Genomic DNA, 27125 nt, shown 5'->3' with positions numbered 1-27125 from the left:
CTGTCCTCCACCAGTTACTGACATGAAAAGCCGTCAAATACTAGCTCTCAGATCTGGAGGAAAATGATATAAACCAGTGTATTTTATGAAAGTTATGGGCTGCATAACTTTGGTCAGTGTTATTTCAGGGTAGGCTACTACTGTTTCCTCATTCCCTTGCCATTGGTCATGCTGACTGGAGATAATGGGAACTAAACTCCATATATTATGTGTTATGCCGTCAAGGACATAACATTTTGAAGCAAACTTGTAAGAAAGCAGGAAAAGCAGAAGGGAAGAAGTAGAGATGGCTCTCTACTCTTGAGGGAGGGTTTCAACAATATTATGCTGAAGCTCAACTTTTTCCTCTATATGCAACATTTTAATTTCTAACTTTTTGCTATTCTGTCTTTTAACTTATTGTTTTGACAATATGGTGTCCAGAAATGAAACACATGGGACAAGAGGGGAACTAACTGATGCTGAATTTCAGTGGTATAGCTACTTATATATCCTCTTTCTAAATAGAGATTGTGGGTGGGTCTGTGTGGGGGTGTTTTGCTTATTCAGTGTGCTTGCTTACTGCTGCTTTGCTTTCCACATTGTGCAGGCAGCCCTCCTCTCTATGAGAAGACATCCATTCTATAATTCCATCTTAAATTATCAGTGGGATAGTAGGGGCTAGTGAAAGATACTGATGATTTAATTATGTCATTATTTAGCCGTCGGAAGCCTTTAAAACCAGCATCTAGCTTGATAATATCTGTAATTGACTGGTGACCAGGCATGGGAAGCCATTAAAAATGTCTGAAATCATCTGTTGCTCAATCTGGGGCCTCTCCAGAGAACATCAGTTGCAATTATGAAGCTCTGGGAAAGTTCAACTTTTGTAGTTCAGGTATTTTGTAAGATCTAGAGAATAATAGTCTATGAAGCTATAGAGCAAAGGAATGTTAATGAGTATGCAAACTGCTACAAAGTCGAATAATTTTGTTACTTCTTTATGGAGTAATCACAGGTTTCTATTTTTTAAAAATGAAATGTATTTCACCACAGTTGGTCTTCCTATTATTATTTATTGTTCCTCCCCTCCCTTTTCCCCCCTAAAGATTCTAGAAGGGTTTTTGTACACAAGAAATAATAAAATTGGTCCCCATAATGTCTAATGTATAGGATTTTTTTTTTAATCAGGAAATGAAAAATTACTTTTTTTGCACACTTTCTTTATTGTATCTGCCCTCAGTAAGGTCTGCAGCATTAGTTTCACTTTGCACGTTTTCACCCCACTTTTCCTTATGAAGCTTGTAGCTGAAGTGGCATTGATGACTCTGGCTGGTAACAAGGTTCACACATTGTTGTAAGCCACATTGTGATTTTAGTTTTGATTTAATGCAGTTTGTAATGTCAGACCACTGTGCTTGTAAACCATGGCTTATCACCTATCACTATGGTTGACCCCAAACAATTGTATTTCATTCAATAAATTGTAGTTTTAAAAATGTGTTATATTTCAACTCAGGTCTTTCTGCATACTAGGAAGAAAACTTCTGATTGGTAATTGGCCTTTCATTATTTTGTTATTTATTTGTGTTCCTTAATCAGAGAGTCAAGTTGTTTTGTTCAGTTTAAGTAACTTTAGTTTTTAAGTTATTCAGCTTCTTATATGACAAAATCATAGTGAATTTGAAAACCTGCAGATATATAAAAGTGCCTAGTTGAAAATATGAAGGAGTACACTTCCAAAGCTGGAGCAGTTCTTAAGTGGAACTGTTCTTTTCTGGCACCAAATTTATAGTATAACTATTGTCTAGGGCTCTGCAGTACCTTGGATTCTGTTTAGAAGAGGTGCTTCAGATACATGTGGGAGCATGAATGCAGCATTTGTCTACAACTCCTTAAAGCAGTCATGGCTCTTTCCAGGATCACCACATGACTGAGTTAGACTCACAGAGAAGTGACCCAAAGCACCTCTCCTGAACTGATTCTGAAGACTTATGGATTAGACTTTTTTATCAATAAATATTGATAGCAATTTCATGGTATACTCTATAAGAAATTAGTATTTATGTATACACTTTGTAGCCCACCTATATTCAGCAGGTAGCCAACTTGGGCTGAGCTCTATCAAGCAGAATTAGAACTGGTTAGCACTGATTCTCCTTCCCTTTAAAAAAATATCTTAGTACAGACAGACATTGGAGTTCTCTGAGCTTGGTTGCTTCCTTGCAGACATTTCATTACCCGTCTAGGTAACATCTTCTGTGCTGGAAGGGAGTGGGGTTTGCTCTCTGTTTATATACAGTAACTTACCCTGTCAGTGTTGGTGGGGGAGTTATTTTCTCCTTGGTAGTTTCTTGATTAGGCTGTTGTTTACTGCTTGATTGTTTGTCTGGTGTTAATCTCTGCTTATTTGGGTGTTGATTGCTGGTGAGGAGGTATTTTGTGTTTTGTGTTTTTGTTTTCCTTTTTATTGTCTCTTATATATATTATGTACAGGGCAAGCTACTGTATATAAACAGAGAGCAAACCCCACTCCCTTCTAGCACTGAAGATGTTATCTAGACAGGTAATGAAATGTCTGCAAGAAAACAACCAACCTCAGAGAAGCCCAAGGACTCCACAGTTCAACCCTGAGCTACATTTATTCCCTTCTACTGGAACAGACATTGGAGTAGTTTTTTTCAGAGCTGTGAGAAATGTTCCTGTTCTTACCACTATCCTCCGCAGCATATAGAGGTAGGATCCTGGCATTCAGCAGTTTGGGGAGACTAGAAAATACCAAGGCTGTGAACTAGACAGGAAAGTTTGGGGTGCGGTGGGGAATCACAGCAATGACAGCAACAAACCATTCTGTATTGTTGCCAAGAAAACTACAGGAGCTGAGCTCAGTCTGAAGGAGACTTTATTTTTAATGTACTTTTATTGAATTGTTAGCCACATCAGTTGCTCTGCTTAAGTGGAATAGTTACATCAAATGCCAATCTATTAACTTGTTACTGATATCCCTCTATACTTGCATTATTAAAGAAATCATCAGGAGATATTATATTCAGCTATGCAGTGAATAAGTCTTTCTTTAAACTCCCTAGCACCACTGGAATTGAATCCAATGTGCTGCAAATCCATACTGTCTGCATGTCCACTTACATAATGAATGAATTGATTGATTGATTGATTGATTCATTCATTCATTTGTGTTCCTTTTGGTCTTTAACTAGCATACAGTTTAATAACACAGGCAATACAGAATCACACTATTGTTGGATGTTTCTATTATATAAAGGCAATCTATAGTATTAAATGTTAATAAAATATATTTACTGTAAAATACCCATAGGGCTGAAATTTCTAAAGCTAAGAACTTCACTTAAATGAGACTATGACCTGTTGATGTCAAAAGGGCTTAAGTAGATATAGAATCATGCCATATATTTGTTCAAACTACTGTTCATGATTACCAACATTATGTTGACCAACCTTCATATATGTGTTCCGGGGTAAACTTTGTGAGAACTTTTATTGTTCCTCTTTGAATTATTATATTAATACAATTTCCAGTGCTTGTATTGCCACTAAATGTACTGTGTGGCCCATCTGTACCTCAGAAGGTTTGGGATTCAGTGAAATGCCAAAATTTGGTAGAGATTCAAAATCCCATTTTGCAATATTCCTTTTTTCTTAAATGCCAGGTTTCTGGATACCATACCATCCTATGTTTATTTACTCAGATCCAGGAAATAAACTTGATCTCACAGAAATGCACACAACTATTTTACTTTTGCACTCCAGTTCCCCTTCCCATTAAAAAATGTCTTAGTAAAGAAAGACTTTGGAGTACTTTTTTTCAGAGCTGTGGGAAATGTTCTTACCACTATCTACTATAGTATATAGAGGTGGGATCCTGGCATTCAGCAGTTTGGGGGGAGGACAGTGTAGATAGGAGGACTTTTCATCTCTTTGTTGTAGAATATTGTGCTGTAGCTGTGTTCCTTTCCTGCTCCTTTCAGTTTCTCTTTCTGGATAAAATCTGTTCTTCAGCTTTCAGTATAATGGTATCTGTCCTAAAGACAAATCAGAGTGAAGTTTAAGTGAGAAACATTACTTTCTGCCTTCACCCTGGGATCCTCTGGATGATACATCCATCAACTCAAATCGTTACATGTCTAACTGTGTGACCTCGGGAAGCAGTTCTCCTCTATTCTCTCGTCTTAGATTCAACCACTAGACATCTCCTAATGGAACCTGCTATTAAGAATCTTTAGAGTAGGCTTTTTCACATTGCCATCATTCCAGATTAACTACTGTTGAAGGGACGTATTTCCTAATGTAATTTATTGCTTTCATTTCCCATTCTCCTTAATGTATTCTTGGGGCATGCATTGGGTTCAGGGAAGTCTAGAAACAAAACAGGCTAATATGGATCTGCCTGAGTTGAAACAGGGGTCATCTCAAGTGGTCAGTCCAAATCTGGGCAATTTTGAAGCATTGTTGGTGGAGGGGCAGAGAATAGCTGAATTTAGGCAACTTGCAAAGTCAAAAGAAAAGGTGAACCATAAAGTGTATAAAGCTAATTTACTTCTTGTCACATAAAGCTTGTTAACTAAGGTCTGAGGCCTTGGTCAATAAGTCATACACAATTGGGGTTGGGAGTTATCAATTAACCATAATTTCTTCATATTAGAAATGTATCAGGGTGAGAAGAACAGCGAGGGACAAGATGTGATTTTGTTTTGGGACTTACTGCTCTGACACTTGTCGAGTGTGAATAGTGTTGCCAAGGGATATCGAAGTAATATATGCAAGGAATATTCCAGTGATCAGAGTTCTTTTTCCAGTTCTTTCTTCCAGACCAAGAGTATTAAATGAATTTTGGTGTACAGTGTAGCATCTGGCAGGAGAAAACTCTGAACACTTACTTACAAAACGTTGGCTGATAGAAACTGCTCAGCTTTGTTGCTATATTTATATAGCAATAATAATAGAGAATAATAATAATAGAGTTGGAAGGGATTGTTTAGGGCATTGTTTAGGGCATTGAATCCAACCCATTGTCCAGTTCAGGAATCCACATTAAAATGGCTCTCTGGCCTCCAACTAAACATACCCCGTCTGGGAAGCCTGTGAGGATTCTTTGTTTTCCAAGGACTGGACATACCACAGTGTAGAACTGTACACAGTACTTTATTGTGCCACACACCTTCCCCAACAATAGGCTGTTGCTCTGGGTTAACTCCACCCTCCTAGGCCTTGCAAGTTGATGTAGCCACATAAATAAGTCTTTAATACCCAGTCTGTAGCTTGTGTTCCTGGCAGTTGACTGATAGCCCTCTTACTTGTCTCTAATAGTTGTACATCCCAGATGTCGTTTCCTGCTTTCTGGTCTGTTGTTTTCTTGTCCTCTTTTTCTCCTACAGACCCACACTTTTGTAAGCTAAAGGCCTGGGTGCGGTGAGGCTCCCTGTGGACATCGGCACATTCCTAAAAACTCTAGGGTGTGGCTCAATTAGCCAGACACCTGGAATGCTGGCATAGATGCTTGTGAGTAAACTGTGAGCGGGGGGAATGAATGAATGAATGAATGAATGAATGAATGAATGAATGAATGAATGAATGAATGAATGAATCTATCTTCTGTCAAGTTTCTGGGGCTGTAAACTTTCACTGTCCTTTGGGAGAAGGGATGAGCTGAGCCTATTGTTGGGGAAATGGTGGTAGAAAGCACTTCTGCCTGGCTGCAGCTGCTTTTCCCAAATTCAGACAACAACCCCAGCTTCACTTCCTCACAGAGCCCATCACTTCTCTTGGGAAATGGTTTTACTCTAAGCTGCTCTTATTGTTAGGACCTTATTCTATGTCCTTTACTCTGGAATAATTTAGAAACCAGTCTTAACCTTCTGTGTGACATCCTTTCAGGTATTTGAGTGGTGCTATCATAATTTCTCCCTTCCTCAGACTTCTCAAGGCTGAACATTTCCATTTCCCTCACTCTGTCTTCATAGAACTAGATGCTAGTTCCATGTTCATCCTCACTGTCATTTCAGTTTCTCTGACTCCTCCTTAAAATGGGGGTGCTCAGAAGTGATATTTGATCAATATAAAATAAACTTCCTGTAATTTAGAAATTTTGATAATGAAGCTCAAGCTCAGATACTTTGGTCACCTAATGCGAAGAGAGGACTCTTTGGAAAAGACCCTGATGCTGGGAAAGATTGAAGGCAAAAGGAGAAGGGGACGGCAGAGGATGAGATGGTTAGATAGCATCACTGAAGCAATGAGCATGAAACTGAGCAAACTCAGGGAGGCAGTGAAGGACAGGAAGGCCTGGCGCGACATGGTTCATGGGGTCACGAAGAGTCAGACACGACTTAACGACTGAAAAACAACAATTTAGAAATTGTACTTTTGTCAATGCAATTTAAAGTTGCATTTATCTTTTTCTTAAATTTTATTTTTGTGTTCTACAGTATTAACTATCCCACCGAATTTTGTGTCATTAACAGATTTAGTAAACACAAATTCCACTTTTTCATCCATTTCAATAAGAAAAAAAATATGCAGAGTAGAGAACCCAGGGAGAGCCAGTTTGGTGTAGTGGTTAAGGCAACAAGCTAGAAACTGGGAGTTCTAGTGTCACCTTAGGCAGAAAGCCAGCTGGGTGACTTTGGGCCACTCACTCTCTCTCAGTCCTAGGAAGGAGGCAATAGCAAACTACTTCTGAAATCTTGCCATCAAAACTGCAGGGACTTGTCCAGGTAGTTGCCAGGAGTCAACACTGACTCGAAGGCCCACGCAAACATACAAAACAAAACAAAAAACAAAATTGAACCTTGTAGACTTCCACTCAGTACCTTATTCCAGTTTAATGAAGATGCCATCCTTTCAAATTTGTCCAGACCAGAAAACAGAGTACAGAAGAAGACTAGAACCAAACTTTATTGAGATACTTATATTAACAGTATCTTACAAGTCTGACTGTTTTTCCTTCCCTGCCTCTTATACCCCAGTAAGTCAGGGAGGAGCCAGCCTGAGTCTCTTCCTAATACTATCTCCTTTCCCAGCACTCAAGGAATGCTTCTGCCTCCGCTTTTCTTTTAACAGCTTCTGAATATTTCCTTCAAGGCCATCTCCATGGCTCTGTACAGAAGAACCACTGATGAACACTTTTTGAGTACAATATTTAAGCCAACTATGCATCCTCTAATTGTCATGCTATCCAGCCTACACTTAAACTAGCTTGCTAATCAGAATGTCCTGGAGTATGTTATCAATATTTTTGCTGAATTCAAGATATAGTAATAGGATTCTCATAATCTACTAAGAAAATTACCTGATCAAAAATTACAGAAGAATTAGTCTCATGAAACCTGTTCTTGACAAATTTATACTTTCTTTAAATGGCACTATTCCACAAAGGCCAACAATGATATACATGTAAATAAATACCTTTTAAAATATTAGTTGACAATAGTAACTTTGTTTTCCTGACATAGATCCATGGATTTCATATATACAACTGAAGGACAGGGAAAAAAAAAAAGCACTTACAATGGTTATTTACTTCCATTAATATTTACCCACAATGTTAAGGTGATGTAAATCACGTATTTAATTCCAGAGTAATTTAGCATGTAATATATTGTGTTTATCTTTGCTCATCTGGTGTCTGCAATAATTTAGCTTTAAACTTGAGGAGCATCTGAAAGGTGATGTTCAGGCAGCCTCAACTGAGCACATTCTGAGCTGGTCACAAGGGTTTCTTCTTGGTGGCTCATTTCTTCAGCTGTCATCTGTAGGAACATCGTCATGTAATCTTAATGAACAATGTGCAAAGCCATTAAAAACTCAATTATGGCTTTCTTTTTTCACTGTAGATGTGAGAAAATGCAATCATAAAGTGATGATGTGTAAACACAATAGACGCCATCTGCTACCAAGTACGATTTCAGCTCTGAAAAGAGGATATATGTTGCAGATGCATCAATAATAGGAGGCTTATCAAGGCATCATTATGCACCAAGGAGGAGGGGAAATGAAATTTATGTGTATCTAGAGAGTACTTCATGGTTTAATTCCCCAGTTTTATTTGTACGCTCAGTGCAAGCACCATTTTATGCTCCTTATCATTTTCAACTTTTTTTTTTAAGGATTCTTCTCTTTCTTTATTTAAACTGGACTGATCTGAGCATATAAAATGTATTTTTTAATCTTTGGAAAACTGGCAGCAACAGCAAGATATTAATTATGTTAACCTGTTGATCAAAGCATATTTAATACAGCTGACCTGATATCCAGTCTGTTTGCAAAACCAGATGTCCCAGTGTCTATATTAATAAGTACAAACCCCTCAGCATTTCACAGCATGCAGAATATTTTTTTTCCCCCTCTAAGAGTATATTGCCTGTAGTCTGTTTTCAAATGAAAATAGCAAATGGCAGTATGGATGTATGAATGCTTAATTTAGAAGGAATAATGATAAAATTGTCTTATCTTAAGTTACCAGTGTTTTATAAAATTACTAGCACTGGAAATATTGAGGAGAAATCATTTGATAGCTATTCTTTCATTCTTTTTCTCAGTCGGATAAAACAACGATTTGATTCGTCATAGAAATAAAATACAGGAATGCTCATAAATGCGTCCGATTGCCCAAGATCTGCCACTACTGACTTCCCCTTGAGAACAGGATGGTACTCACAAGAGCAATTATTTCCATTTAGCTTAATTGGTGGCTGAATTTGCCTAGTGGTCTCTACTCTCAATAGTCTTGGTACCCTTGTTCCAGGCTGGTATCTCAAGAAACATTATTTCCCTATCTACCTACAAGTCCCAAAACTGTCTTTTGTTTTGTGATCCAGGGTGTCTGTATTTGACATATCTAATTGGTAATACACACACACACACACACACACACACACACCTCTTTCTGTATGTGTATGGTATAAGGTACATGTGTGCATATGTGTATATATGCCTGTGCATTACCAATTAGATATGCCAAATACAAATACAACGTGTGTGTGTGTGTGTGTGTGTGTGTATGTGTAGTGTGAGCCTGTTCAGTAGCAGAGTTATTTAGGAAAATGCTGCCAAAATCTCTGTCTCTAAATATAATGCATAGGGCTGCATACTGGGTAGAACTGATCAGAATGTTTATCTGGCTTGTATGGGTGTCTTGCACTACAACAACATGGCACATAAAATGAAAAGGGGGAAAAAATCAGTAAGTTAAAAATAAGACAAGGCTTTCCAAACTCAATCTTCTGTGAATTGCAAGAAGGCCAGCAGAGAAATATATTTGTAAAATGACTTGGCAGCAGCCTCAGAACGGAGAATGTCAAGAGGGGTTGCATTTGATTAAAAATTACTATGTGTGACTGCTGAAATGGATATTTCCTTTTTCTCCTTCTCTTGTTTCCCTCCCCACAATCTGTGATTACTTGTTGCTTGTTTTCCTGACGGCATGTTTGCACACATCCCCAAAGTAGATTCTTTAAAGACGACGAAACCAATAATTCTCATTATTTTTAACATGTTCACCATTTATAATGTTGGTAGCAAAGGGCAATGATGAGCATCTAGAAAGGATTCTTTGCAGATAAGCTGCTATGGATTCCAATGGTTTAATTCTTTTATTATTTAGACACATATTGTGTGACATAATGGTATTACAATCCCATCCCTCTGTGGCAAATATGCAGGAATACTGTTTGCAGGAATGCCGGTGGGTCTGATTTTCTCCCTGACCCCAATGGTACTTCTTTAAATTCATGCATCTATTATTTTTTATTGCCTCTAGGTCAAATGCTCCCTTAGACATTTCTCCTCTATAAAAGTGCTTTCTGAATTATAAAAACCAGTTGGGTTACTCAAGATATCTAATATATGTGTGAATTGTCTGTATTTGGGGATTAAGCTCTTTGTGAACCCTGAGTACCTTAATGAACTTCATGTGACCCTTGATCTAATTTCAAAAAACCTTTATAAGTGGTAAGTTCAGATCCTGGGTGGGCATGATCTGTTCCTTCCTCTATAGCTCCCAGGATGAGGAGGATGATAAAAGAAAAATGGGAGTCAGAAAGTAAAAAAGGTGACATAAAAAGGAAAGAAAAGAGAATCAGTATCCCAGCAAACTTAGTCTACAGCCCCACCCAATGTTTACTTCATCCTGGGACATCAGTAGCATATGATGTGTTACCCAACATGACCTAGATCAGTGTTGTCCAAACTTGGCCACTTTAAGATGAGTGGACTTCAACTCCCAGAATTCCCCAGCCAGCCAGAATTCTGGGAGTTGAAGTTAAAGTGGCCAAGTTTGGACAACACTGATCTAGGGCTCATCTTCATGTCCTGCTAATCAGGGCACAACAATGCCTCACACACCATTTTTGATGTTGCCTTTGTCTCAACATCAGCTTACCTTTTAAGCAACATATATCCAAATTTAGGAGGAGGTTCCCCCCCCCACTTTTCCCAATATATATTTTGCCATACAAATGATCTTTGTCTTCTCCTCAACCATGCTGATGATGATGCAGTGAGGGTCTGTGATTTACTCAGCTTCTTGGCTACATGAAGCTGCTGGAGATATGCCACTCCTTAGCACTGCCCTCTGTGGCTACTTTTGCTGGGGTTGCAGGAGAGACTGGACACCTGACTTCTACAGAGGCAGATGCAAGGAGAGAGGGAAGGAGAGTGAAGAAGCTCCATTGAACTCAGTCTGCCCATTTGTATGTGTGCACGGAATTATATGTTTCATACAGGAAGGAAAGTTCCCACAATCCAAGGCATGTTTCTACTGCTGAATCCTATCCTATCCAGAGAATTTGAAGGGTCTTACTCCTAAGCACCCCTTCATGGATCAGTGCCTTGTCGTGGCGAAGGGGCTTGCGTAACTCAGTGAAGCCATGAGCTATACCGTGCAGGGCCACCCAAGACGGACAGGTCATGACAGAGAGTTCTGACAAAATGTGGTCCACTGGAGAAGGAAATGGCAACCCACTCCAGTATCCTTGCCAAGAAAACCCCATGGACAATGTTAAAAGGCTAAAAGATATGATGCCGGAAGATGAGCCCCTCAGGTCGGAAGGTGTCCAATATGCTACTGGGGAAGAGCGGAGGGCATTTCCAAGTAGCTCCAGAAAGAGTGAAGCGGCTGGGCCAAAGCCGAAAGGACGTTCAGCTGTGGATGTATCTGGAAGCGAAAAGAAGGTCCGATGCTGTAAAGAACAATATTGTATAGGTACCTGGAATGTAAGATCTATGAACCAAGGCAAGCTGGATGTGGTCAAACATGCGATGACAAGATTGAACGTCGACATCTTGGGAATCAGCGAACTGAAATGGACGGGAATGGGTGAATTTAATTCGGGTGACCATTATATCTACTACTGTGGGCAAGAAACTCTTAGAAGAAATGGAGTTGCACTCATAGTCAATAAGAGAGTGGGAAAGGCAGTAATGGGGTACAACCTCAAAAACGACAGAATGATCTCAGTGCGTATCCAAGGCAAACCATTCAACATCACAGTCATCCAAGTCTATGCCCCAACCACTGATGCTGAAGAAGCTGAAGTTGACCGGTTCTATGAAGACCTACAACACCTTCTAGAACTGGCACCAAAAAAAGATGTCCTTTTCATCATAGGGGATTGGAATGCTAAAGTAGGAAGTCAAGGAGTAATCAGAATAACAGGCAAATTTGGCCTTGGAGTACAAAATGAAGCAGGGCAAAGGCTAATAGAGTTCTGTCAAGAGAACAAGCTAGTCATAGCAAACACTCTTTTCCAACAACACAAGAGACAACTCTACACATGGACATCACCAGATGGTCAATACCGAAACCAGATTGATTATATACTTTGCAGCCAAAGATGGAGAAGCTCTATACAGACAGCAAAAACAAGACCAGGAGCTGACTGTGGCTCAGATCATGAGCTTCTTACTGCAAAATTTAGGCTTAAATTGAAGAATGTAGGGAAAACCACTAGACCACTCAGGTATGACTTAGATCATATTCCTTGTGAGTACACAGTGAAGGTGATGAATAGATTTAGAGGATTAGATTTGGTAGACAGAGTGCCTGAAGAACTATGGACGGAGGTCCGTAACATTGTACAGGAGGCAGCAACTAAAACCATCCCAAAGAAAAAGAAATGCAAGAAAGCAAAATGGCTGTCTGATGAGGCTTTACAAATAGCTGTGGAAAGAAGGAATGCGAAAAGCAAGGGTGAAAGGGAAAGATATAAGCAACTGAATGCAGATTTCCAGAGAATAGCCAGGAGAGATAAGAAGGCCTTCTTAAATGAACAATGCAAAGAAATTGAGGAAAACAATAGAATGGGGAAGACTAGAGATCTCTACAAGAAAATTGGAGATATGAAAGGAACGTTTAGTGCAAAGATGGGCATGATAAAGGACAAAAAAGGCAGGGACCTAACAGAAGCAGAAGAGATTAAGAAGAGGTGGCAAGAATACACAGAAGAACTATACAAGAAAGATCTTAATGTCCCTGATGTCCACGCTGGTGTGATCACTGACCTTGAGCCAGACATCCTAGAGAGTGAAGTCAAGTGGGCCTTAGGAAGCATTGCTAACAACAAAGCTAGTGGAGATGACAGTATTCCAGCTGAGTTATTTAAAATACTAAAAGATGATGGTGTTAAAGTGCTGCACTCAATATGCCAGCAAGTTTGGAAAACGCAACAGTGGCCACGGGATTGGAAAAGGTCAGTTTACGTTCCAATTCCAAAGAAAGGCAACGCCAAAGAATGCTCAAACTATCGCACAATTGCACTCATTTCACATGCTAGCAAGGTTATGCTCAAAATCCTACAAGCTAGGCTTCAGCAATACATGAACCGAGAACTACCGGATGTACAAGCTGGGTTTCGAAGAGGCAGAGGAACTAGAGATCAAATCGCCAACATTCGCTGGATCATGGAGAAAGCACGAGAGTTCCAGAAAAATATCTACTTCTGCTTCATTGACTATGCAAAAGCCTTTGATTGTGTGGATCACAACAAACTGTGGCAAATTCTTAAAGAGATGGGAATACCAGACCACCTTACCTGTCTCCTGAGAAATCTGTATGCGGGCCAAGAAGCAACAGTTAGAACCGGTCATGGAACAACCGATTGGTTCAAAATAGGGAAAGGTGTACGACATGGCTGTATACTGTCACCCTGCTTATTTAACCTATATGCAGAGTACATCATGAGAAATGCCAGGCTGGAAGAATCACAAGCCGGAATTAAGATTGCAGGGAGAATCATCAACAACCTCAGATATGCGGACGATACCACCCTAATGGCAGAAAGTGAAGAAGAACTAAAGAGCCTCTTGATGAGGGTGAAAGAGGAGAGTGCAAAAGCTGGCTTGAAACTCAACATTAAAAAAACTAAGATCATGGCATCTGGACCCATCAATTCCTGGCAAATAGAAGGGGTAGAAATGGAAGCAGTAACAGACTTCATTTATTTGGGCTCCAAGATCACCGCAGATGGAGACTGCAGCCATGAAATTAAAAGACGCTTGCTCCTTGGGAGGAAAGCTATGGCAAGCCTAGATAGCATATTAAAAAGCAGAGACGTCACCTTGCCGACAAAGATCCGCATAGTCAAAGCTATGGTTTTTCCAGTAGTAATGTATGGCTGTGAGAGCTGGACCATAAAAAGGCTGAGCACCGAAGAATTGATGCCTTTGAACTGTGGTGCTGGAGAAGACTCTTGAGAGTCCCCTGGACTGCTAGGAGGTCAAACCAGTCAATCTTAAAGGAAATCAACCCTGATTGCTCATTGGAAGGATCGATAATGAAGCTCAAGCTCAGATATTTTGGCCACCTAATGCGAAGAGAGATCTCTTTGGAGAAGACCCTGATGCTGGGAAAGATTGAAGGCAAAAGGAGAAGAGGACGGCAGAGGATGAGATGGTTAGATAGCATCACTGAAGCAATGAGCATGAAACTGAGCAAACTCAGGGAGGCAGTGAAGGACAGGAAGGCCTGGCGCAATATGGTTCATGGGGTCACGAAGAGTCGGACACGACTTAACGACTAAACAACAACAACAACTCCTAAGCAAGTGCTTAATTGGGCAGCACCATTAAAACAGTTTGCCTGCCCGTGCTTGATCTGCAGTCCAGGACAACTTACTACTGCTGAAGCACATCCTCCATCAACTTCAAAGGAGCTGACTCAGTACTTATTCGGATGGCAGTCCTGTCAGGAGAATACCAGCGACAAAGGGGAGCTGCTGCTTTACCTGCACAAAAAGATATACAGTTAGAGTCAAGATTAGGATTGATATGTTTTGTGAAGATTTCTTCAAAGAAATAGCCCTAGCCTTTGCCCAAAAGAAGCCCAACTATCCTTTGGTTGTTGGGCTTCTTTTGAATGCACTCCTGCAAAAGCATTTGACAGAAACGGAACTTGGATTGACTGATGACTAAATCTACCTCTCTAGCCATCTGCCAAAACTTACCTCTTGCCTAGCCCCACTGTCTGGTAAGGAGAGCTATCGGTGGATGGTTTTTTCAGGCAGCAAATAAAGCCAGGAGACTCCAATTGCTTTCTTTAACTTATCCCACATTTTAACTGTAAGGACAGCACTACTCCCTGGCTAGGTTAGAAACATATGTTTCTGCCTCTCCAGACCATGGGGAAGAGCCTCAATCCTGCATTTTCTCAGAAGATAGAAGTGCAAATCCAAAATGAAGGAAGAATGGATGCTGTCAGGCATACTTTCAATTCATATGAAACAAAACAAAGTCAGGAATGATATATTAGAGGGGGTTTGGTGGAAAATCACAAAAGTGCTGAGGACATTGTGGCACTACCCCATTAGTGCAGAAGTTATGATAAGGGTCTTCATCTCTCTCTCCTCACATTTAAATCCTATGAAGAGTGGTTAAAGGAACTTGGTATGTTTAGCCTAAAGAAGAGAAAGCTAAGAGAAGACATAATAGCAGTCTTCCAATACAGGAAGGGATGACACAGGGAAGAGGGTGTAGATTTATTTTCTAGAACACTCAAAGGTAAGACAAGAACCGGTAGGTGAAAGCTTTACAGTGAGAGATCCAAAGTTAAAATAAGGAGGACTTTCCTGACTGTGAGAGCTATTAAGCAGTGGAACAGCCTGCCTACTCGAGTTGTAGATGCTCCATCACTGGAGGTTTTCAAGAAAAGATTGGACATCCTGGGATGGTCTGAGGATTCCTGCACTGGGCAGGGGAGCAGATTCGATGATTCTAGTCCATGCTTGCCCTGATTCAGGGGAAGGAATTGGCTTTATCATGTTCATGTTTTTGGAGCTTAAAGACTCTTCATCTCCTGCCAGCCTTAATCCCCAGCCAAGTTTAGACAGATGTCCCTCAAAATAGAGTTTTATGAAAACAGAATTATGCTTTCTAGTCCTACCCTATTTTAATCCTTTAACTCCTTTTTTCAATAGTAATTTTATTAAAAATTATAATTGCAACAATAAAAACTAATACAAACAAAAAAAAAAACCCAAAAGAATAAAAAGGAAGAATAGAAGGTGCAGATAAAAATAGAAAGAAAAATAGAAAAGAGAGAAAAAATAAGAATATGGTAAAAAAAAGAAAAGAACTACATAAAGAAATTGCTTCCCTCTTCATCATAAGTATAAACAATTTTATTAACTTATTGCCTTCTCTTAAAATACAACAAGTGATCTCTTCTTCCCATATCCCATCTCTTATCTATAAACAAATCTATAAAAACTTGTCATTTCAGTCCTGCTGTCAGCAAAAGTCCATTATAGGTTACCAGAGATAGCAACATATCTATTTTAACTTCAATCAAATAAACCAACTTTATATTCCTTCCTTTTACTTTTAACAATCATGATCTTTAGCCCCTTCAAATAATGTCCTAGAATTTGATTTCTTTTCACTTTTTTTTTTTTTGTCCCTTCTTACAAAATTCTTCAAAGCTTTAACAAGCCTCTTTTGTAATCTAATATAAGAAAATTATCCAGGTCATTCTCTTGATTTGTTATTTGTATATCCCTTTTAATTATTAAGACATCAGCTGGTTTCTTTTGCATGTCCAGTGTAGCATCTTATTCCATGCCATTCTTGTAGCCTGTCATTTTTAAATCCACTTTCAGATCAGTCTCATTTTGTTAGATAAAACTTGTTCCTCTTCCATAACATATTTTAAATCCAGTCTATCTATAGAGGCAGATACTCTTTAAATTAACTTCTGGGTCCGTTGTTCAAAAATATCCTTCAATATGTCCAATGTTAAAATATTTTGCTTTATTCTGTATTATTAAGTCAAATTTAAGTGTTCCTCTCCTTTAATTGTAATCTTTAATTCCTTCTAGTTTCCTCTAGTGTCCAACCTTCAAAGTTCCATCCTATCCTTTTTTTTAAAGAATTCAAAACAAAAGCATTCTCCCATGGGAAGGATTCTTTATAATTAATTCCAAAATCTTATTTCCAATTTATCTGGACCCTTAGTCCATTTGTAACTTTCTAAAATCATTTTTTTAATCACCCTTTTGCTGTTTATTTGAGAAAAAAAAAGTCCTTAAACTTGTGTTTAAAACTTCTTTTGCTAAGGATTGAAGGAAACTCACCTGGTGCTGTAAAACGTGTCAATCCAAAGGTTACTAATAGCTGAAAAGCAGTTAACAAGCAATTTCTAAAAGTGATTAGAAAAGGAAGTATGCAAACCCTTTATCTTTTTAAAGGTACCAACTGTGGTTTGAGCAAGATGGCTACTCTCTTGTCTCCCAGAGCTCTAAACCTGACAGAGACTGCTGTCTTGAGATCTCCCCATGGGGAACAACTGTCTGGAGCACTTGTGGCTGATCACAGGTCCTTTCCTTGTCTACTCACCGGCTCTTCATTCTGCCATGGTCATCGGCTCTGCTTTATGCAGAGCCATCTTCAGTTTGCCATTTCTTCCCCAGGACTCCCTTAATCCTTTAACTTCTATGCTGCTTATGAAGGGTAGATAAAACCAAGCATTTGGGATTCTTAAAAAAGAATTTGTTCATTTTAAAGATGAACTGGCAAATGTCAATATTACTTAATGCCATGTTTTGGGTGGCCAGGTCCCTCCTGGGAAAGAATATTCTCAGCATCAGTCAGACAAGGTCACTCAACTTCTTTCACTGGCTGGGCAGGTCCTTTGAAAGTTCCTGAGACATGTTTGACCTTACTTATCTAGGAAGAGTTTGAGCTGGTCAGGAAGTAGATAGGGTCCTTGCATGGGTCCTGGACCCATGCCCCTCTTGCCTAGTGAAGGCCTTTCACGAGGTCTCATGTTGTTGGGTTCAAGGGGAGGGTGTTAACGCCTTTTTCTGGGGGGGGGGTCCACCTGCCTTGAATGGCTCCCTTCTCAAGAGGCCATCCTTGGACCTGATTGTGTCAGGGAGAAGTCTAGCCTGCAATGGGGAGTGCTTCAGTGCTTGGGTTTCTTACTGCTCCTCTTTAGCATCTACTAGGTGAGGTCATTCAATGGCAAGGGGTGTGATATCATCAATATGCTGATATACAGTTCGACTCCTGGCTGGGCAGATGACATCATTTTGCTGCTGACTCAGTGCCTGGAGACTGAGAGTCTGGATGGGGCGGAACCAGCTCTGACTCAACCCTAGCAAGATGGAATGGATTTGGGTCTTTGGCCCCCCTGGGTCCAGTGAGGTATTATCATTAACTCTTGAAGGGGTAATACACCCCTAGACAGAGTTTGTGTGCAATTTGGGGGACTCGTGGCTTCTGTTGAAGGCGAAGGTGGCTAGGGGGGCCTTTGGACAGATACAACTTGTGCACCAGTTGCACCTGTTCCTGGAACAGGAGACCTTGTTCATGGTCATTCATGCTTTGATCACTTCCTGGTTGGACTATGTGCCCCATGGGGCTGGCTTTGAAGACCATCCAGAAGTTACAACTGGTCCAGAATGTGGCAGCTTGCACAGAGCTTAGCACACTTTGGTTTGCCCATGCTACCCCATTAGTCCATGAGCTGCACTGGCTCCTAGTCTATTTTTGGAAGCAATTCAAAGTGTTGGTTATTATCTTAAAGCCCTACATGGCACAGGGCCAGGTTATTTGCAGGACTGCCTGTCCTGAGGATATCTGCCTGCTCCACTAGGCTAGGTAGGGTGGGCACATTCCAGGTTCCATCTTTTAAGTGTTGCCATCTGGTGGGACCTAGGAATCCGATGGATGGATGGATGGATGGATGGATGGATGGATGGATGGATGGATGGATGGATTGGCAATGGTAGATCAGGTGCCTGGTTGTTTTGGTTTTCTTGTTTTTGTTTTTATTATTGTTGTGAGCCACCCAGGGTTGCGTTTTACAAGATGGGCAGCCATATAAATCAAAGAAATAAATAAAGTATGCTATCTAGTTTAAACACTGAATAGTTTGGAGTCCGTGGATTTATTGAGTCTTAGGAAGAACTTCTACTATCAAACTGTGGAACTTTTTTTTTTTTCCCCAAGGATAATTTAGAAGTGAGGATCCAGGCAATTGCTTAGATGGCTAATCTCAGGGTTAGTTGGTTATTTATTGAACCATCCAGTCAGCAACTAAAGCAAATAGCACAAAAAGTCCATGATGTCTTCCATGCAAGTGATTTATAGCATCATCCAACCATTGCTTTGGCAATACAAACCCTGCTCATATTAGTGTTCTGTCACCAGAGTAATGTTGCCAGATGAAGTTTATATCACTGGTGTAGATTGATTCCATATGTGAAGTAGACTTGTGATAGGAATAAATGGGTTATAATGTAATATAAATTACTGTAGGTGTTCTGAAGTTGAACAAATCGGTAGGTACGTATGTAGGTGTGGGTGTTGGTTAGTTTGTTTATTTTGGTATGGTTTATTCTTTGCTTAGAGTGTGTGCAAATGTGCAATATGTGTGTAGATTATATGTGTATCTTTTTTTTTTTGTTCTTTGTTTTGCTTTGTCTACGACTAGGTGCTGTATTTGTGTGTTTCTATGAGAAACGTTTTGATTGTATTGTCAGTTTTAAAAGATAACAATTTTCTTGAGTTTATCTCAGTTCTACTAACTACATGAATACATCCATGCACTTTTCTTGGTAACAGTATAGAGGTGGTTTGCCTGTACATTTAGTTATCCTTTGCAGGAATAAATGTGTGAACTGGCATTTGGACTTGACCCACTGACTCATAGTCTCTGAGTCTTATCAGTTTCTCTCTCAAAAGCTGTTGAAGCAGAAAAATGAGGGTTCCAAAGAATGGTTTTAAATGTTGGATTTCAGTTCTCACCTTGTAGTTAGGTTCTTTAGTAAGTTTGATTCTTCTACCATTATCAATTTTCCATCTTGTAGATGAGAGCTGTGTGAACGGCCATGCCATTAAGGCAGTCATTTTGAAATCTCTGCCTAACACAATTCAGTGGTTCTTCCAAAATTTCAACTGACCTGCCAAATTGTAGGACTCTTGATATATTGTAATCTATAAATTTAGACATGTTACAAAGCAAACAGCTTAATAGTGATTGTGTATGCAATCAAAAGAGTCTGGTAGCTTATCTTCAGTACAGTGAAAAAGGAATATTATATGCTCTTCATGTCTGAAGTCAATATTTTGCTGTCAGTCAGTTTGAAATCCAAGGTGGAAAATCTGAAAATAATAATAAATGGCTCCCTTTAACTGATGATTCAGGCAGTGGATACAAATGTATTTGTCATTCCTGAAATTTTGATGTCTTTTTTCTCCCAGAAAAGTGCTGATAAAAAATAATAGATTTGAGTTCCTTGAAATAAACCCCTGTTTGGTTTCTGACTGTTGACCAGATTATTTAGAATTATTGACTCTTTAATTAATGTAATTTAGTTGTAATATGAGGGAAATAAACCATTGATCTTTTCTTTTCTTTTCTTTTCTTTTCTTTTCTTTTCTTTTCTTTTCTTTTCTTTTCTTTTCTTTTCTTTTCTTTTCTTTTCTTTCTAGGCTCCTTCATGATGGTGAATAGTTCTGGGAGGGCATCTGGACAAAAAGCCCACTTGCTTTTACCAACACTGAAGGAAAATGACACCCACTGCATTGATTTCCATTACTACCTGTCCAGCCGAGACCGTTCCAGCCCTGGATCCTTGAATGTTTATGTGAAAGTGAATGGTGGACCTCAAGGCAACCCTATCTGGAACGTCTCTGGGCTTGTTACAGAAGGTTGGGTGAAAGCAGAGCTTGCTATCAGTACTTTCTGGCCACACTTTTATCAGGTACATTTGAGATTTCTCTTCTTATATCATAGTGGTAGGCAACCTGCAGCCTGTGGGCCACTATAGCTTTTTGAAGTTCCTTGTGCTCATGAGATGAGCAAATTGCTCATTTTCTACAGCTTGGTTTTTAATTTTTTTAATTTTGCAATTAGGGGTGAGGAAGGGGTAAAATATTTTCTGTTAAATGAACCTCATCCTCCAGCACTAAACAAATAAATATTTTAGCCACATCTTCTTTGGTGACATTTCTGCATCACAACCTTGCTCCTTGAGGGCCTTGGAGGAGGAGGAAAAGGGTATTATTATTATTATTATTATTATTATTATTATTATTAATAATAAGAGGAGGAGGAGGAAGATCATCATCATCATCATCATCATCATCATCATCAATTAAAACTACCACAACTCACAAATCAAATATATGAACGTGTCCTAACGAGAGGTAAAATCTACTGATTTGTGCAGTCCGGTTTTCCTTGCCATACAGAATATCAGCCCAAATCCCAGATACTGTACACACTACATTAAACTGAAATGTTTTTTTTTTTTTAATCTGTCCTATACAAACCTAAGTGTAGATCTGACTGGTAGTGCTGAATTTTTGAAACTTGGATAGCTGACCATATTCAATCACTTACAAAAATTAATTTTTCTCTTATATCCAGCATGCTTCTTGCGTATCATTTACCTTGAACAATTCATTCTTTTTCATGGGTAAGCCTGGTCAAATGATTGAATGAGAAGGAAAAGTGGCACAGAGGGAAATGGAGGAGGTAGAAAGAGAAAGGGAGAATGGGATGCTACCCCAAATCCTGTTTTGGCTGTGCTTACTATTGGAATGACTTTTGAAAGATTACCCCTAAAGGAATTAGACAACTGGGTTTTTTAAAAATAATAATAATAATAATAATAATAATAAAAAATAATGATGATGATGATGATGATGATGATGATGATGATGATGATTTTCCCCAAACTGCTCTAGGATTTTTTTTTTCTCTGAATCTGAGTGATGACCCCAAATTATGCATCATGACTGAGCCAATTAGCCAATTGTTTGGGAGTTGCCAAAATCACAATGACTTACCTTCGTTTATATAAACCATTTGGGACAATTTAATGTATACATACATACACATGGATCACTCACTGTGCATGATAAATATTGCAGGGTAATGCTATTCGGATCACACAAAAAGAATAAGAAATAGTAAGCCCCCAAAATTAGAAGCATGAGATTAAAAAAAAAAAAAAGTAGATAAAACTAGTTTACACTAAAATGGTTCAGAAACCATTGTTGCTTCCACCATGTCTGTACATTGCTTCATATGTGCTTTAACTTCTCACGTCTCTCTTTTTGTGGATCTCACCATCTCTGTCCAGCCATGACTTTCTTGATGTTCCCTTCCTCTTAACTTATTCAGTCTTTCTTCATATGTTAGAAGGAGGCTTGTCCTCTTTTATAGAATTGGGACCATCCAACAACATCATCCCACAATTCCAGGGGACTATTGGTAGATTTTAAAAGCTTTATTCTAGTAACATAAGCATCTCACATCATTTAGATCTTACATACCAAAGATCCTTCTTGTTGCCAGGTAACAAAAGGGCATGGGAAATCCCCTTGGAGTGCTCTTCAAGATGAATCTTGATGGAATAGAAAATGGCACTTCAGATTTCTCTCCCCTCCAGCTCTTTTTTATAAGCAATGCTAGATTACCTCATCTTGATTGCTGGGTTACCTAAGCCTCACGCATTTTGTCATTATCATTTATCAAACGCTGATAGTTAACCATCTCATCAGGATGTCATTTTCTATGACCATTCCATAACCATAGGGAGTTCAAGAATCTTATCTGAAAAATGTTTTCAAGGGTTCTATATCCCTTCATAACTTGGCTTGGAACAACTTGATATGACCTTGCATGTGCATACTTTTCAGGTTTCTTCTGTGGTGCATTCTTTTTAACCATTTATTGTCTGGCCATTAATTCATTCTATAACATATATATTTCCTTTGCAATTCAATCCACTTGCATATGATCAAACTGAACATATGTCTTTCATAAGAGTAATTTATTCAGCATCCATACATTCTGGATCATATCACCCACGCAGAAGTACTCCATTCCCACTGCATTCATGTTCCTTCTGACATACAGAATTCTCACTTTCATATAAGTGGGTACAGTCATTTTTATTTTTATTTTTTCATCAAGCATTCACACCTCATATCACCTACTATCTTTCTACCAGGATTTGTACATCTTAACATTTCTCTCTCCATTACTCATCTTTTGTAAAAATTCTACCATGTCAGACAAACTTCCCAGCAGCATGCCTTATACAATTATTTCTAAATGCATTAAATAATCAAGGAGACATTATTTAGCCTTGTCTTGCTCCTTGCTCAATGTTGAACATTTCAGTAAGCATTCCATTTACTTCCATATTATATTACTCTGACAAATTCAGCAACTAACCTTCAACTCTTCTCTGGTTAAGCAGGTTATTCAGATGCAAAAAGGCAACACTTCTAGTTAGAAGAGTTGATTTCAGTTTCCATAATAACAGCCATTCTGTGTTTGTGTGTCATGCTATACCACAGATGAACCACTGATTGTAGTTAAGGAACTATGTGGGACAGGGATGAGGGAACATATGCCCATTAATACCTATGCAATAACCTTGAATGTCTTTTCCCTAAATTCAGCAAACCTATGCAATAACCTTGTGGACTTTTCCCTAAATTCTTTGTTATGATTAGCACATCATAACATATCCTAATGTGTTTTCCTTTCTCAATTTCCCACTAGTTGCAAATGGATTGAGATACAGAAAATAATATGATTATGTCATGAGGTTACTAAATAGGTTGAATAACATGCCAGGGGGGGAAAAAGGCATAATGGGTATTTAAAAAATTCACATTTCCAGTTCTGATTTTTTTCTTATAATTTCTTTCTGCCATCATAGTTCTGGGGCTTAATTAAGATATAGCTGGTTTCATGCTTATTTTTATTGTTAATACCGTTTTTTTAGTGCACAGTGTTGTACGTACATACATGCACATTTCTATTCTTTTTAGTGGAGGTGCTTTGGTGCTCTGTGAAATACAGGTAGTCCTTGTTTAGTGAATGCCTTGTTTAGTGACCATTCACAGTTACAACAATGATGAAAAAGTAACTTTATGACCAATTCTCATATTTACGGACTTTGCAGGTCTGTAAAGCAAAGGAAAGCTGAAGTAAGATCATAAGCACAGTCGTGATTTCACTTAGTGACCGCTTTGTTTAACAACCAAGTTGGTCTGAATTGTGGTTGCTAAACAAGGATTATCTGTAAAGCATCTATTACAGAATCTGAAGTTTGAATGCTTTGTACTTAAGCTATGTTAGAGAGATGGTTTCTGTATAATTTTCAATTGTTTACTTAATCAGCTTGTTGTCCCCTATGCATTTCAGGTCATATTTGAATCAGTTTCCTTGAAAGGACATCCTGGGTACATAGCTGTGGATGAAGTCAGAGTCCTTGCTCATCCATGCAGTAAGCATCTTTTTTCTCCCCCTTTTCCTCCTAACCATAGCAATGCATTTCATGTTCAAATGAGTAATTTACCCAATTTAGTCAGTTCTGAAACATTTTCTTTTATCTATTCCAAATGCTTGTGGAGTGGAAGCAATCAACCCTGAATAAATGCATAATTTCTCAAGTTGTACAACAAGCAAAGCTGCTTCAAATGTGCAGCAAGTGCCAAAATTTTAAACCATTATTAAAGGGAAATAAAGGCCTGGTCGTTCGGACCATTGAAGGGAAAGAATTACAGGGTTTTAGTGATTCCTTATAGAATTAACTTAAAGAAAGAAAGTTGGGGTGGGGAGGAGAACCTTCACGTATACAACTAAGCAAATTAGCGCAACATTCACACTGGAGGAAAAAAAGGCCTGGAGTGTTTTTCTTTAAAGAAATGTAAATCTTTGCAGTGCCTCTTTGAAAGAGTTTTTAAAAAATATGTATCACTTTCAAAGCATGTGACTCATACTGTGAAGTAGAGAAAGAAGTCAAAGATTGTTTTGCTACATTTCCTAGGCTACTGTATTTTCTTTCAGCTGTTCTATTCAGATTTATTTTAAAAGCATTCAATTAGGAATCTCTGTCAAATCGACATTAAAGATACCCAGTTCATAACCGTAAAGGAGCAAACTTACACAGTATGAATTTGGATGTTAAGTTAGGCTGTTTTGTATGCTCATGGGATTATCTGACTTCTTTATTTCTATGGAGAGCTTAATAATTAGGGCAAAGTATGCAGAATAAAGAACTTCTAAGTCCCACCAACAGGAGGATGCTAAGTATAGATTTTTAGATAAATTTCAAAAAATTTATGAGAGCCAGTTTCCTGAATAACTTAGGCCACGCAACCGCGCTCCAACTTACCTTGCCAGTGTAAGCATCCCTGACGGGTAAATGATGAAACTTGTGTGACAATGTCATCATACAAATGCTTTGACTTAGGCATCTTGGGTAGATGTCGAGACATCTAATAGTGGCATTTGTATGATGATGTCACCATGTTGTGCTGCCATTTTGGCATGATCACAGTTTGCTACAGATACTGCTGTATGTAAGGGTTGTTGCTGAAAGGATGAAATGATGTAGAACCCTCATCTATAGTGCCTTGTAAATAATGCAAATCAACTGTGGGTACATCTTTCACTTTTGCAAAATGAGCTGGAACTCTTGAATCAAACTGCCCTAAGTTGGTTCAGAAGCTTTCATCTACTCAGTGCATAATAAACCCATTATTAATGTGCAAAGAAGAAGCTTTGCAGATTGCCCATCTTCAAGGAATTACCAGAATATTCTTGGAAAATGATGGCATGGTGAATCATAGGTTTCAGAAAATTCAGATAGCTTGGCCCTCCTAGTGCAAAACATTTAATGGGATGCCCATTTCAGAATCTTCTAGAAATCTGTACTGAGAAAGTTGTGGCAGTCTGATTTTTCTATTCCCAGGTGATAAATTTAAAGCATCAATCTGGTCTTCATAAAAAGAATGTGGATAACCTGATAACTCAGTGTTTAATGAGTGTGACTGCAGCCTTTTCTTTCACAAACTTTGTCTCCATGCTTTCCTGATATATTTAAACTCAAAATTGTGATATTATGATAGAATTATTGCAAAAAGTAATATGACAACTAGTATTCTAAATATGAGTTTTGAATGTGAGATAGGGTCGTCTATACATATACTAGGTACTACATAAAGAGTTTGGGAGCAGAAGAATAGTACTGTCAGTCCAGTGTGTTCCTTCCACCCAAATTAGCAGAAATTAATCTATCTCCATTGTTCCAAAATGGCTATTCCTATTCCCTTTGCACCTAGTTATAGAAAAATCTGAAATTAATTAAAATGAGCCCTATCTTCATTAGTTATTTCAGAAATCTATAAAGTTCAGAATTCTGTAGAAGAATGAAAATTCAACTTCAAAGTTCTTCTGTTCACATAGCAGGACTTTTTATTTAAAGTAGTATCCTGATCTTAATTCATATAGTTAATGTGGCATATATAGTTCTCATTCCCTGCCTTTCAACCCCCCTGCCTACCCTTCCCCCCAAAAAACTCTGTGCAGAAAGTCACAGTGACTGGCCTAGTCATCCAGTGTGAGTTTCATGAATAATTCATGATTTTGAAAAGCTAAACAGGATCTTAATGCATGAATAGGAGACAACCAAAAAAAAAAAAAAAAATACTAGGGCTATAGGTAAGACTGAGAAGTTAAAAATTCTCTCACAAGAACTAAATGATAAATCATTTTTCTTTCATCACCAGGAAAACGACATGGATTTGTCCATGAAATTATGAAAAGTGACTTGAAGGAGAGTTTACTAACTTTCCAAGCTGAGCATAACAGAATATAAACTATTTGAGAAATAAGATTGCAATCAGCAGGGGTAGAAATATACGTACAACTGAGCGTCCACTAGCATCCTTTTGCAATAATTCTGCACGCTATTTTCCCTAACTGTTCTTGTCTATTTATGGTTAAGGAATTGTATCAAAATGTTCAAAGAAATTAAAACCAGCACACACACACACCCCAGCCAAAAAAAGGGTAATTGCATGGTGCTTTACATATCAGTTTGGAAAATGTAGATTAGTGTGGTTTGTATTAACATGCAAACAAGCAGATTTTGCCTGCTCCTATTAGTAAATGCTTCCTTTTGTTCTAAGTCAGAAGTGCCAGAGGACTTAAAATCTTAGAATTATTGTCAATTAAATAGGTCCATACACTGAAGTTGGAAGGAATGGAAGGCATTAACTGTCAAAATTGTTTGCTGTAAATATTCTACAGAAGCAGTATTGCTTTGTATCAAGGGCTCTCCATTTCAGATGACAGATCTATGACCCTGCTTCAGCCAAGAGCTAGTACATCAATACATTTTGACATGGATAAATTACTGACTGGCTAAAAGGGATGGCATAGCACTACTTAACTTGACTGACTGGATGTGGTTCTTCAGGAGTACAATACATGCTGTTAACAGATACTAGCTAGTTTTTCCTTATCATGGATGTTTATTTTGCTATCTGGAGCAAATAGCAGGTTTGGGGAATGATTTTAATATAAAAAATATAGATGGCTGAAAAGATTAAAGTCTTTCTTCTCCAGCACTGTGGTCATGATTGGATTCTGTGATTGCTAAAATCTGAAGGAGATTCTGATCAGGGATCTCCCATTCCACTTCTAATGGACTCTACAGTAAATAGTTACTGTAAAATGCTGTGGTTTAGCAAATCATTTACTATTAATCACGGATACATTTTCTGAGATGGAATCTTTGAAGAGTCAAATTTGGTGAACATCTTGAATTGTTTGCCTCTGGAATGCAGTTATAGCATAG

General features: G+C 38.5%; 1 protein-coding gene across 1 annotated transcript in view; it reads left to right on the top strand.

Moving 5' to 3' along the window:
* The window catches only part of PTPRT (protein tyrosine phosphatase receptor type T), a 678601-nt gene that overhangs the window by 247540 nt on the left and 403936 nt on the right, over window positions 1-27125 (top strand). Inside the window, exons 3-4 of the mRNA XM_088154570.1 lie at window positions 19945-20216; window positions 23684-23765. Of these exons, the coding sequence (XP_088010696.1) occupies window positions 19945-20216; window positions 23684-23765 (354 nt within the window). The remainder of the gene's footprint in view (window positions 1-19944; window positions 20217-23683; window positions 23766-27125) is intronic.

The sequence above is a fragment of the Python bivittatus genome, unplaced genomic scaffold, assembly GCF_059951505.1.
Source record: "Python bivittatus isolate LINGU-HERP-01145 unplaced genomic scaffold, Pbiv_v1 ctg000700_np1212, whole genome shotgun sequence".
Taxonomy (NCBI): Eukaryota; Metazoa; Chordata; class Lepidosauria; order Squamata; family Pythonidae; genus Python; species Python bivittatus.
Note: the sequence above shows the minus strand (reverse complement) of the source record. Positions and strands in the feature narration are given on the sequence as shown.